The sequence below is a fragment of the Colletotrichum aenigma genome, assembly GCF_013390185.1.
Source record: "Colletotrichum aenigma strain Cg56 chromosome Unknown KSG_Cg56_contig03, whole genome shotgun sequence".
NCBI classification, from domain to species: domain Eukaryota; kingdom Fungi; phylum Ascomycota; class Sordariomycetes; order Glomerellales; family Glomerellaceae; genus Colletotrichum; species Colletotrichum aenigma.
Window position 1 is genome coordinate 1,594,067 of NW_023500909.1, and position 12,474 is coordinate 1,606,540.

A 12,474-nucleotide genomic window follows, 5' to 3' on the forward strand; every position below is an offset into this window, starting at 1 on the left:
AGGTCTGTGGGAACCGTGAAAGATATCATCCAGACAGCGGATCACGGAATGCGGCCAGAGTGCAGCGCTGGTTTATCACGTCTTGCGTTACATTTGCTACGGCGCACGCGCGCGTGGGACCGGGGAGTGAGGGGGGCAAGATACAGATATGGGATGAAGGGCGATAGCAGGCAGGGCGATATCGTTCGTGCTGGGGAGTTACGACCCTGGCGCGATTGTGCAGACAATGCCGCCCATATCGCCATTCATATCGCATATCGCATTTCTGGTGTAGAGCGGGCATGTTCCGACTTTGAAACTTGGGTTGTGTATATCCGAGGATTGGATGAAATGCCGATATCTGTTCTCTTGGGCAGTTGTTTGATCGCTATCGCTCTCGTCCCCGACAATGTGATGTTTTATCTTTTCGCACTCGCGCAATGCGATGGGCAGAAAGACGCGAGCACGGCGCGGAGGTGAAGATGGAGGATGCTTGTTGAGGCGGGCCGTTTTGGCCCGCCAAGTCAGTGGTGCGCGGCAGAAGACCTGGGTTGGACCTGACTGAGATCTTCTTGCTCCGACGGGTCTACTGCGATGTTCCTTCATGTTTCCGCAACTCAAGTATGATGGCCACGCCGTCTTCTGTGAAGGTGCTGGTTGCGCGGCGCAATGGTGAGATGTATGTGTGTGCGTGTGTATGTGCTGTGTCTGCTACGTGACGCATACACGAGGTGCGACGTTTGAGCAGCGTGGCGATCTTGTACATGCGGACGGCAGTTTTGAATTTGTTCTTCAGGTTGATGGTCCGCGTATTGTTCTTGCGTGGATGAATGAATGCGTGGAAAGATTTCGGCTACGTACGTATGGCTGGCGTTCGGTTCGTGCCGAGTTGAAAGGTCTGAAGTTTGATGCTGGTGAAGATGATGGGACCTTGCTTGAGGGTTGACACCTCCGGCGGCGCGGGTATGCGAGCGGGGAGTTTGTTCCGGGGAGATGGGATGGGATGAGGATGGGGTGGACGCACGAGGCGGGTGGCCGTTTGGGGGGACGGCGATGGCGCGCGTTTGCGTGGATGATGTTGGGTTCCTGTTCTTGGGAAGGCTTGGTTATTGTGTTGGTTTGCTTGTCGAAGTGTGGTGTTGTGGTTCTTGTGTTGCCGTTGAGCTTGGTCATGGGGATAGGACATGTGGTTTGCTTGTGGATGAGACGACGAACACATGTTCGATGACACAAAATCGATGATTGCCATGACGGTGAAGTATCTTAGACGACTGTGTAGGTCACAGTGCCTTCTTGTCCAGGTTCTTGAGCCCTTGGCTGAACGTTGAAGTAGTCCGGAGACGATGGCCTCCGGACAAGTCTCTCCGCCCCTGAGAACGGTGCCGCTTGAGGTGGGACCATCTACGATGGCCAAGAGCCGACGCCTCTGGTCCGATGCCACTTGGAGCGGAGCTCTTCATTGAACTTTGACTCTCTGTATGCTAGTGCCGAAGTTCAAGTTGAACTGTTGTTGGTTTGGGAGCGATTCTGGACGGTCCTTCGTGGCATGGCACGGTTGAACGCAAAGCCTTATGCTAAAAGTCATCTCGAGAGCTTCAGACAGGGGCCGTGAATCAACTTCATTCTGGTTTACGACAGCCTTTTTTGTCAGGTACAGTCGAGATTCGTGTCCTCGTAGCTTCCAGACACGTTCTTTGTGAAGGTGGAACGGCTCCTAGGCCTTGAACGCCCAAAGGCTCAAGACCCATAGCTGCCTCTGTGGTGCCAGAAACTGTCCTTCGATTTTCAATCGTACACTGAGATGATTCTATTGCGCTTTATCCTGGGCTGGTGATGTAGTAGCCATATCCGAAAGCATCCAGGGGGTCTATGAACGTCATCGGGCTCAACCCCCCCCCCCCCCCCCATCGCCTCAGAACTCGGGTAGCTTCTGCTCCCTCCGCAAGCTATGCTTCGCAGCCAGGGAAATAGCATCTGTAGATGGACTATCAGCGTCGACTTCCAGCAGAGCCTCGAGAAGTCAGGGCCAGTCTTCCCAAACCGACTGAGTAATTGCCAAAACTGACCTGTGGCCAAACGTGGAAAGGACCCTACAAAATCGAAAATATTACACGCAACCTAAGGGCCAGGCTCCCAATTATCCTCGGACAGAGCACTCGAGCTTCAGAAGATCAGAGTAGCGTCCCGCATGGCTTTGATCGGTGGTGCTGCAGCGATACATGTTATTCAGAAGAATTGAAAGGGTCTCTGTGATATCCGAGACAGCAGCAGAGGGACCTCAAGTGAGCCACCTTGGGCTCCGTCTGTGAACTGGAGGCCACTCTCACACTGCGCCGAGGAGTTTTGCAAAGCCAACTCGATGGCAATAAATCACGCGCGTGTATTTCACTGTCTTTCTCACTGGAGCTTGATGTTTCTCGGCATGACTAACCCATGATTTCCGTGGCGACCCCCGACCATGGTTCACATACCACGACCGTGGCACATGAATGGCTGGCCCAAATTGCCGAAACGGGATTCGACTCTTCTCCTTTCCAACAAGACAGCCATCATCTGGAATGCTTTCTCGGATCGATTGGGCTGGACTGGGCTGAGCTGGGCTGGGCTGGGCCAGCCAAATCTCAAGGCGGCAGGCTGGATTTGTGGAGGAAGGCGGGAGGCTGAGGGCAGCAAGGACACCGCCCGAGGAGCGGACTCCAAGAAGGAGGTCTCGCGATACAGAAGAACGCAGAGTAGGCGCAGTGGCTAGAGGGACTCGCATATGGCTATGCTGGTATTTACCGAGAACCCTCCTGCCTTTGGCATCAAGAAGGCAAGGCACTTGGAAAGTGGCTCAGGCTCACCCATGACTGCCCTCCTAAGAGATATGTCCACCTTCCGCGATGGTTCATTGTTTCCACCTTCCACTTTCCCAAGGGGCCGAGACGATGCAACGGCATATACCCCATGAGCGTCGGGTGCCTTCCACCTTGACTGGTTCCTGTCGCTTCACTCCCCACGGCAGTCGCTTCTTGCCTTGCCATGGCCAGTATCGCCGACGCGGTTGCTTTGGTCGATGCCCTCTTCCCCTTCTCCATAGAGTGCTTCTTTCCTCCAACCTCGTTATCATAAGTCTCTTGGCCAATCATCTCTCCACTGGGGATCCTCGTACCTTCCTGTCGGCGGTTTCTCTGCCTCTTCCGACGTCATGATGCCTTCCCTGAAGCCTCTCGACACCACACATGGAAGGCAGCGTTAGGCCTCCTACTGCAGGAAGTCTCGCCGATCGTCTGCAACAGGTAACCGCGAGCCCTCTCGATGGCAAGGCGATGGATTATAAACAACCGCCCCCTACCCCGCCAGTCCCCAGATCTCTCCAACTTCATCTCTCACATCCCCCAACCATCTTACCTTTTTGCAGCATCAACCACACAACAAATCTTCTACCACAGCAGCTTCGTCTTCCAACCTTCGTCTGCCGGCCCTCATCAGCCGAGCCTCATCTTCCAACCCTCTTTTGCCCAACGTCTGCTTCCAAGCTCCACAGACGGCAGCACGGCTCTTCGAGCATCACCCACACAACGCCCACCATGGTCAAGCTCGCTCTGTGGATGCCCTTGCTCTCGCTTGCAGCCTTCGCTGTGACAAGTCCCGTCCATAGTTCCCCTGACGGCAGAGACTTGAAGTCACCAGACAGCCACCCTGAGAGCCTTTCTGACCAGAAGGAGTTCATCAAGTCCGCGATTTCACTAGGCTTCCCCATTGCCTCCAGTACAGCCATCCAAGTCATCGACTCTTTCCCTCAAGAAGTCACCGACCGCGTCTACGCCGACCTCGACAAATTAGGTATCGCACGCGTCGTCGAAGATGGCACCGACGACAGTGACCACGCGAACGAAACGGCTGACTCTGGGATCAGAGACTTGAGGTCACTAGACAGTGGCGCTGAGAGCAGTCCCGACAAGAAAGCGGTCATCAAGTCCGTCGTTTCACATGAAATCAACGAGGTCGCCAGTCGAGTCATCAAATTCGTTGATGATGCACAAGAACCCCTTCAACTTGTCGCCATCGACCTTGTCTATGTCGTCCTCAAACACATCCTCAAATTGATTGGAATGGAAAATGCTCTTACCACGGGCGATTCCGCCCTGGCCCCTGTGTTCGAAACATTCAACAGTGCCACGGAATTGATCAAACAAATGATCGCAAGCAACTTCGGGATCGACTTGACACAGGCGTTCCACGAAGCCATCCCTGAGGGCGTCATGGAGAAGTCCTCTGCAGACTCCAACGACAACAACGACACCCGCGAAGTTGAAATCACCGCAACGGAAGCCCACTCTTCATCCTTGGTGGAGGAATGTGCGCCCGGGCACAAGCTGCATGACTCCTGCGCGTCAGAGGGAAGGCGGTGTCTCGGCTGGGATACGCGAGGGCGGTGCGTAAAGTGGTCTTGCCACTGCGTGAAGCAGAAAAGAGGCCTTTTCTGGAGCAACTCCGGGATCGATACGAGCAGTTCCACCAGAGCTTCCGAAGACATGATCACCGACGGTGCCGTCGACAGTCAGCTTCACGTTGCAAAGCCGTGTTCACCTAGATGGGAGAGACTTGAAAGGTGCGCCAACAAGACCTGCCTCCATTGGGGACCAGTGGGTTGCAAAGAATGGGTGTGCCCCTGCGTACGCAGGCCTTGATTTGGCGGTTGGATGTTGCGAGGGTGATTGCTCGAGTATCGGCAGGTACACTATGGAGAGACGATGCGCTCATGACCTAGGAAACCCGTAATTATTAGTGCAATCATTGTTTCCAATCCTCAAGATCATGGTGACCCAAAATGTCCGGATGATGCTCCTTGCTCCAAAAGAAACCTTGAACTGTTGTTGCAGGTGACGTCTGGATCGCTGAGCTTGCGGCTGCAGGCACCCCTGCTCGGGATGTGCCGAAGGGTGGGTCCATATGGAGGTGAGGTCCGGCGTCAACATCAACGCCAACTTCAACCTAACCAACTCCTACTCCTCGCGAGCAAACACACATGTGCTTTGGAAATCTGCAGAAAACATCCCAGACCATAAAACCAAGCTGCAATGGTTCGTCTACCTTCCCCCAAACCCTCCAGACCCACTTGCCGAAAGACTAACCTGTCCGCTCTCTCCCAACCAGAACAAGGACGCAAGCCATACGTACGTGCACATGCACCGCGCGCGCGACGCCGACCTGTTTGAGGACTTTTGCAAGGACAGGCTGCCGGACGACGAGGTGTACGTGCCGCCGCAGCACCAGCCGATCAACCCGGAGGACGAGGACGACGTGGTGCCGGACCAGCACGCGGCGTTTGGCATCACCAAGGCGACGCAGCGGCAGAAGGAGGCCGCGTGGAAGGATCTCGGGCTGTCGGGCTTGATGAACCGCGGGCCGCCGATCGTGAAGGGCAAGGGTGTTGCGGGGGGTAGCCGGATGCCGCGGTGAGGGGGTAGTGCTACAATGGCGAGATGATGGGGAGGGTGGTGGGATGGCGTTATGGTATACCCGGACATTGTTTTTGACCCATGGATTGAGGATGGAGGTACGATGGCAGAAGTTCCTGTACAGTGGCTCTCAAGGGTAGATTACGCTGTGACGGGCAGAGTTTGAGATTGAACAGTTTTATTCATCAACGCAGAGAACATGCTACTCGCGACTGTGCCATTCAAATAACCCCAGTGATGATGTGGCCATCTGCACAAGTAAAATAACAACGCAAAACCCATCGCCGAAAACGCCGCCCATGCCCCATGAACGCCATCAAAACAACCGCACTTCTCCTCTTCCCCCAAGCACCACCCAGCCCATCTAGCTCTTGCCCAAATACCCCTCCCTCTCCAACACCTCGGGGCGGAACTTGACCAAAAACACGGTCATGCCGAGCCACATCTCCTTGTCGTCTTTCAGGTTGTGCGCGCTCACGCGCGCGGGGAAGCCGGCGCCGTCGCAGAGGCCCTCGACGATGCCGGCCATGAAGGCGGCGCAGTTGAGCTGGGACAGCTCGCGGGGGACGCTGACGTAGGCGTTGACGAGGGGCTCGTTGTCGATGATCATGTACTCGTCGGGCTTGGCGGGGTCGGCGCTCTTCTCGAGACGGTCGGCCTGGCGGCCGAAGAGGTGCTGCCAGGCGGACTGCTTGATGAAGTGCAGCAGGTTGATGATTGTGAGGGGCCGCAGCTGCGTGCGCGGGGCTTCGCGGAAGAGGAGGAGGTCGAGGAGCTTGAGGCCTATTGAGTGGCCTTGGACGTTGAGGCTGGGGGGTGGGGATGTTAGCTGTGGACGAGAGAGAGAGAGAGAGAGAGAGTGGAGATGGGGATTGGGGGCAGGGAAGGGGAAAGGCAGGGCGTACCGTTGCTCGAGCTCGGAAATGTCCTTGACGTTGCGCTGGGCGTACGAGACCATCTCGCTGAAGAGGTAGGCGAAGCTGGCCTGGCTGAGCTCCGCGGTCTTGGTGCGGTTGAGGGGGCGGTGGTAGATTGTCTTGCCGTTGGAGGGGTACCGCAGGCCCGGCGTCTCCTTGCCGGGGACGCTCTTTGTCGTTTGGATGTTTGCCATTTTGTTCTCTTGGCTATTTTTTTTTTTGTGGACGGTTGCTGTTATGGAAATGGCATTGGGCGTGTCGTGCCGTATCGTGGAGGTTAATTGCTTGATGCGAGCTGTCCGGAAATCCTGGACTTCGACAGTGCGCTCGCGCTAGGAGTGACGTTGGAAGGCTGCAAGGGTTTTTGGGGTAGCTTATGTCGTCGTGGCGGTCGGGCGCGCTGGGGAATTTGGGGCGGTTGGTGCAGCCTTATCGGCGATTAGATAAGAGCTGGGATCTCAACGTCTCACGTTGAACGGTGACAATCCATTCGAACGATTGATAAACGTTTGTGAGGGACATCGCTGTTTCGTAGGTTATTACATTACGTAGAATAACGTACGCAGGCTATATCCATCAAAAAGCTTTGAAACGGTTCTTTTGATTTCCCTCGACGCATTACCCCAGGCGTTTATCGCCCTGTCTATAGATACTGAATACTACCAAATATATGACTGAAAGAAGTTCTGTCCGTCCTTTTGAAATATTGTTGAAGAAAATCAAGCAGCAGCCTTCGTCTCGGCCGCCTCAGCACCCACGCCCTTCTCGGCAGCACCGCCAAGGTAGTCCTCCGACTCGCCAATCAGCTTGCCGCCAGAGACCCAGCGCGCCGTCCTGGCGTCGCGCTTCTCCTTGCACATGGCGTTGAGGGCGGGCCAGTAGACGTCGTGGTCGTACTCGAACTCGAGCTTGCCGTCGCTGAACTCGGTCCACAGCTGCTCCTCGGGAACGTACTGCTTCATGTCCTCGTTGAACTTGAGCTTGTCGCGCGTCATGGGGTCAATGAAGGGCGTGATGAGGCGGAAGAAGCCGTTGACAACCCACGGGACTGTATTTTCATATTAGACACAGCCATGCAAGATAAGAAGTGACATGAACATACCGTTGATGATGAGGGCCTTGCCGAGACGCTCGGGGTAGTGCGTCTGCAGGATGTGCAGCACCTCCCGCGCGAGGCCGATGCCGGGGGCGGTGTTGCCGCGGCTCTTGGAGGTCTTGAAGTTGATGAGCAGGGCGAGCTTCTCCTGGCCGGCGGGCATGACCTCGATGACGCGCTCGAGCATGAAGACGAGGTGCTGGACCTGGCGCGGCGACGGGTCCGTGTTCTGGCGGCCCGGGTTGAGGTAGTGGCAGGGCCGGCGCTCCTTGTCGAAGCCGAGGATGATCTGCTTGCCCGTCTCGTTCTCGGGCGAGATGTGCTCCGGGGTCAGGGCCTCGACGCCGTACTCGCGGCGCCAGGCGAGCGTCTCGAGCAGGCGCCTCTCGGCGTCCTTGGTCACCCACTTGGTGGCGCGCAGGTAGCGGAGGAGGCACTCGCGGGTGAGCCACTGGCGCTCCGAGTCGGTGAGGGGCCCGGACTTGTCGGCGTGGGCGGCGGTCGGGCACTTGACCTCGGACCAGGCGCGGGCCTGGGCGAGGAGGGCGTCGTACTTGGACTGCTGGTCGGGGGTCAGGGGCGTGAGGGCCGGGGTGGAGGAGGCCGGGACGGGGGCGGCGAGGGGCGTCTTGCGCGGGCCGGCGGCGGGCGCGGAGGATTTCTCCTCGGGACCGGGGTAGGCCGGGGGTGGTTGATCGGCGACGGCGGCCATTTGCGGCGAAAGGGGGGATGAGTGCTCGGGGGGTGTTGCGGTTGTTGCGGGTTGGGGGGCGGTAGTGGCTCTGTGCCGCGCGGGGGTACCTCAAGGGAAGGGTGTGATCGGACGTGTTTGACCCGGCTTTGACCTGACTTTGTCTGTGGGAAAGGGATCTGCGGGGAGGGGAGGGGGGCGTGTTGAGTTTGCAAAATGGCACGTTGCGGTTCGTGTCGTGTCGTGTCGTGTGGTGGGTGAGCTGCTAAAAGTCGCTACGTTGATGGGAAAGGGGTCCGCGGACCGAATGGGAGTAAGGGCCTTGTGTACAGAGTACTTGGGTAGGTACTTGTGAAGTTTGTCAATCCTCGAGGTCTTTAGCAGGTCTCAGAACTCGGGAGGAAGAGGAACAGAGAGAAAGAGGTTGGGCGTTGACTCTGACTGAGTGAGATACTTTTTGGGCGCTTCTCACACCGCCAGAATTCAATTCTAGATGGATTTCGTGCTGACGCGGTAGTGAAATCCCGGTACGGTGCGTTGAGATGAAATGAGGTGAGCCCATGCCGGGAAGCTCAGTTCCGGGCGATAGTGTCCGCACCAAGACCCCAAGGGTCCCGCTGCCGTGCCTTGCGTCGCCCAAAGTTCCTCTCTAAAGAGTGATACTGTGACCTTGACGTGCTGAGGATCGTCACTGGAAAACGGGACTTGGGTATCTCAGAGAGAATTATTGATGCATGATGGATCGGGTGCATCTGGGGAAGAAACACTGCAACCTCATATGCTCTGACTAAGATGATCCTTCCAATGGTGCAGATGGATGGACTTGTGTGTTCCAAGGTACAGCCTCCCGTCTGCTGTGCTCTGCAGATGCCGCCGCCAAGCAGCAGCTCAGGGACCAAAAACCGTTGAAATCCGATTTCTGGGAGGTGCAGGACCCTGTTGTCGCCTGCTGCATGCTGCAGCTGCAGTGTCTCGGCAAAACCCGCGCTAGACCGGATAAAGAGGGCACCGGTTACAATGCTGCCCGCTGCTGCAACTCACACTTTGGTGGAAGGAAGGAGTCCGCTGAACAACAAGATCGCTTCCTCCCTTCCTGACCTGAAGATTGAGTGGTGATTCGGTACGTACTCCACGAGAGATCCAGCCAATGACGCCGGCGGCGAGTTTTGCGGAGTGGTCGCGACTTGAAACCTCGGATCTTCATCAACCTTCAAGACAGCCCGTCACCCGCAGGCCTTCCGACGACGGACGAGTGCCCTTCCTGTCTCTCATTGAGTCATTGCAGCTGCCATCTTCTCGCGGCCTGTCAATGTCAACAGCGCCCAAACCAAGGACATCCAGGGCCAGCACCGTCTGTCACTACGTACGACATGCAGAGACGAACCTACCCACCATCACCACCACCGCCATGATGGCACATCCACCACAACCATATCACCACCCATGTCCGATATGATGGCCATAACGGCACGGCATACACTACAACCTCGCTGTACATGCCACGCAGTAAGACATCACTACCATAAACATCAACATGAACGAGCCACCGACCGCTTGTTTGGGTCCAGCAGGCGTTATCTGTCGCTTCCGAAACCCGCAACCAAAAGCCCAACGATCATCCGCCTCCCCGCTGGCCGGCTGCCATCGCGTGGTTTCAAGTCAAGAATAACCCATCTCGATAAAAAGATGGAAGCAAGCCGCAAGAAACACACGTACCATTGGGTCGGCCGGTCCCTCGGGCTTCCGTGTCCGTGGCTGGGCGACTGATCACGCTGGTCCTTCCCAACTGCCCGGAACGCCAACCATCCGAGCCTGTGGCTGCAGCCGAGCGTCTGGCTTCTCTCCCTCCCGAACACCAGCGCATGCGGCCCTTGTCACGTAGTGTCAACCGCTGCGTCCATGGAAGGTAGTCCCCACTACCGTCCGTCCCTCCCTTCCCGAACGATGGAAAGCCTGAGCTCGGTTCTTCGTTTCCGAACCATGGGCCATCCCTCCAAGCTTCCACACCACATCAGACACACCACCACCACAATGACTTCCACCTGCCATGTACACAACTACACCGGATACACCAAGCAACAACAAGCGTCGTCTAGTCCAATCACCCTCCCGCCCAAATATGCATCCTACACACAAACCATGAACTCATCCCATCCGTGCGGGCACGCGCCGTCGTCCCACAATGCCAGAAACTTTGGATCCCAGAGACCACTCTTCCTGTGACTGGCAACCGCCCTTTCCGTTCCACCCTTCATCGTAGTCGCATCCGTTCTTAAGGAAGACATCTCGGGAGAGCCCTGTCTTCCTCTTGTCGGCTCATGGACGGATCGTCGTCACATCAACCCGCCCCCCTTCCTCAAGTGTCCCTCCCCGCCGACGAACGAGTCCTTTTCAGCCGTTGTAGCCCCTTCGGGAATTTGAGTGTCCATCACTGATCGACGCGGCTCCCGGTCTTGAAAAGAACCGGTACCGTAACCCGCCGCAGAGTATATTTCCCGGATCGACCGCCAGGATTCAACCTCTTTTCGCATCCGGATGTTTCACCGCCCCAATCATACCTCCTTCGCCCGTCAGCTCCAAGTCGCACCGAGAGAGAGAGACTCAGAGACTGAGAGCTTCTTAAAGCAACCATGGTCACCCTCCTCCCTTCCCTCTGGCCATGCCCAGATCTCAAGAAAGTCTCTCTCCACGCCCCCGAGAACCTGTCTTCGTGGTTCAACATGCCGTTCTCTACCTACCTCGTCCAGGCCTCCGTCGCGGCCCTGCTCGTCGTCCTCGGCGTCCACATGCAGACCACCGCCGCCCAGGTAACGCCGCCGACCTGCACAAACGTCGACCAGCCGAACCCCCTCTGGGCCCAGCACCCGAACAACGCAACTGGCGTGCTCAACGTCACCATGGCCATCTTCCCGATCCCCATGGCCGCCGCGCGCCAGATGGTCCCCTTCGCCATCCTGGAAAACAACCTCCGCGCCGTGATGCCAGACTTCCCCGCCGGCATGTACCCTGTCGTCGTCCAGGCCGGACACGACCACGACATCCGATTCCAGGACTTTGGCATTCCTGACTTCAGTGTAAGACCTTACCTGGCCCCCGAGACATTCTTCTGTAAAGCCACTCACTGACACACTTTGGCGCACAGAAAGCTGGATACGAGTTCCCCTTCCTGGACCTCCTCGGCGACGGCACCTCCAACTTCCGCTGGGCCCCGGAGCAGCTCATCTCGGAAACCAACCCCGCAGCCGTCACCGGCTCTCAGGCCTACGGCACCACCGTCCACGCCGCGACCTTCGCCCCGGACTGCAACGCCTACAGCGCCCTCTCAACCTGCAGCGGCAGCACCTACTTCAACGGCTCCTCCGCCGCGGGCGACAAGCGCATCTCCCTCGCGATGCGCCGCGCTGCGGAGCAGCAGCCGATCCCGTACACGCTGTCCATGTTCGACAGCATCATCAACCAGCCCATCTTCGCCAACGGCACCGCCTGCGACCAGCAGATCCGCCTCTTCAACACCTCCCTGTCCCAGGGCGCCTTCGCGCCCGTCCCCGTGCGCGGCACTGTCCGCTCCAGCCTCGGCCCATTCCCCGCCGACGCAACGTTTGGGGATGTGGCCGGCTTCCAGGTCGCGACGCCGTTCATCGAGAACAACTACCTCCCGTGCGATATGTTTAGAGGATACAACCCGGTTAAGACCACCTGATACCCCCTCACTGCAATGTTTAATGTTTTCTTCTTATTCGTTTTCGGAGTTTTGTGTTGGGCCAGCCGACCTGAGAGTTGGAGATGGAGTGGCCCGGACCTTTTATGAGCTCACGATGGATATGACCCCGTATATATTCATACCTACACATATAGGGAGCTGGATCGCGCGCTGCAGCTGCTCCCATGGAACGTAATACATGAATGCAGGCCTGGTGGTCTTGCTATTTCTCTCCACAAAGGCCTCTTGAATTTGTGAGAATTAACTTGGAGGTCTGTGGTGACTTGCACAAACAAGGCAAGCTTGCTTCTTTTACACGAGACACCACCCAGATGCCCAATAAATGGCGTTTAACATCTCATCACGTAGGAGAGAGCTATCGCCTGTGAATGTGGCTGACATTTACGCAGATGTAATGCCAGCTTTTGACCTATCGTGTCACTCCCAACTTTCGAATCTGGACTCACGTGCTTTGAGGCCTCTGGCGGGCAATGTGAGGTTTACATAGTATGGACTCGTGCCGTACCTCACGAGAGATACCTCTTCACGTGTGGGCGATGGTCAGGGCCTCAATCAATGAAGCAGGCTTGGTGATTGTAATGAGTCGGACTGGCTTGGGAGATGGGACGCCGGTTCCCGAACACCGA

At 57.0% G+C, this 12,474-nt stretch overlaps 4 protein-coding genes across 4 annotated transcripts; 2 read left to right on the top strand and 2 right to left on the bottom strand.

The window, feature by feature from the left end:
* Window positions 1-3,548: 3,548 nt before the first annotated feature.
* apc13 (Anaphase-promoting complex subunit 13) lies at window positions 3,549-5,424 on the top strand (the record flags this gene model as incomplete). Its single annotated transcript, XM_037319671.1, has 2 exons — window positions 3,549-4,396; window positions 4,878-5,424. The coding sequence occupies 2 exons, from the start codon at window positions 3,549-3,551 to the stop codon at window positions 5,422-5,424; spliced, it is 1,395 nt and encodes a 464-aa protein (XP_037182269.1).
* Window positions 5,425-5,787: 363 nt separating this feature from the next.
* trs31 (Transport protein particle subunit trs31) lies at window positions 5,788-6,534 on the bottom strand (the record flags this gene model as incomplete). The annotated part of the gene is made up of 2 exons (XM_037319672.1): window positions 5,788-6,232; window positions 6,329-6,534. The coding sequence occupies 2 exons, from the start codon at window positions 6,532-6,534 to the stop codon at window positions 5,788-5,790; spliced, it is 651 nt and encodes a 216-aa protein (XP_037182270.1).
* A 525-nt stretch (window positions 6,535-7,059) lies between these two features.
* On the bottom strand, window positions 7,060-8,148 carry PDR16 (Phosphatidylinositol transfer protein PDR16; the record flags this gene model as incomplete). Its single annotated transcript, XM_037319673.1, has 2 exons — window positions 7,060-7,388; window positions 7,443-8,148. 2 exons carry the CDS (start codon window positions 8,146-8,148, stop codon window positions 7,060-7,062), a joined length of 1,035 nt encoding a protein of 344 aa, XP_037182261.1.
* Window positions 8,149-10,757: 2,609 nt separating this feature from the next.
* On the top strand, window positions 10,758-11,827 carry CGCA056_v004419 (uncharacterized protein; the record flags this gene model as incomplete). The annotated part of the gene is made up of 2 exons (XM_037319674.1): window positions 10,758-11,201; window positions 11,270-11,827. 2 exons carry the CDS (start codon window positions 10,758-10,760, stop codon window positions 11,825-11,827), a joined length of 1,002 nt encoding a protein of 333 aa, XP_037182262.1.
* Between the last annotated feature and the right edge of the window lie 647 nt (window positions 11,828-12,474).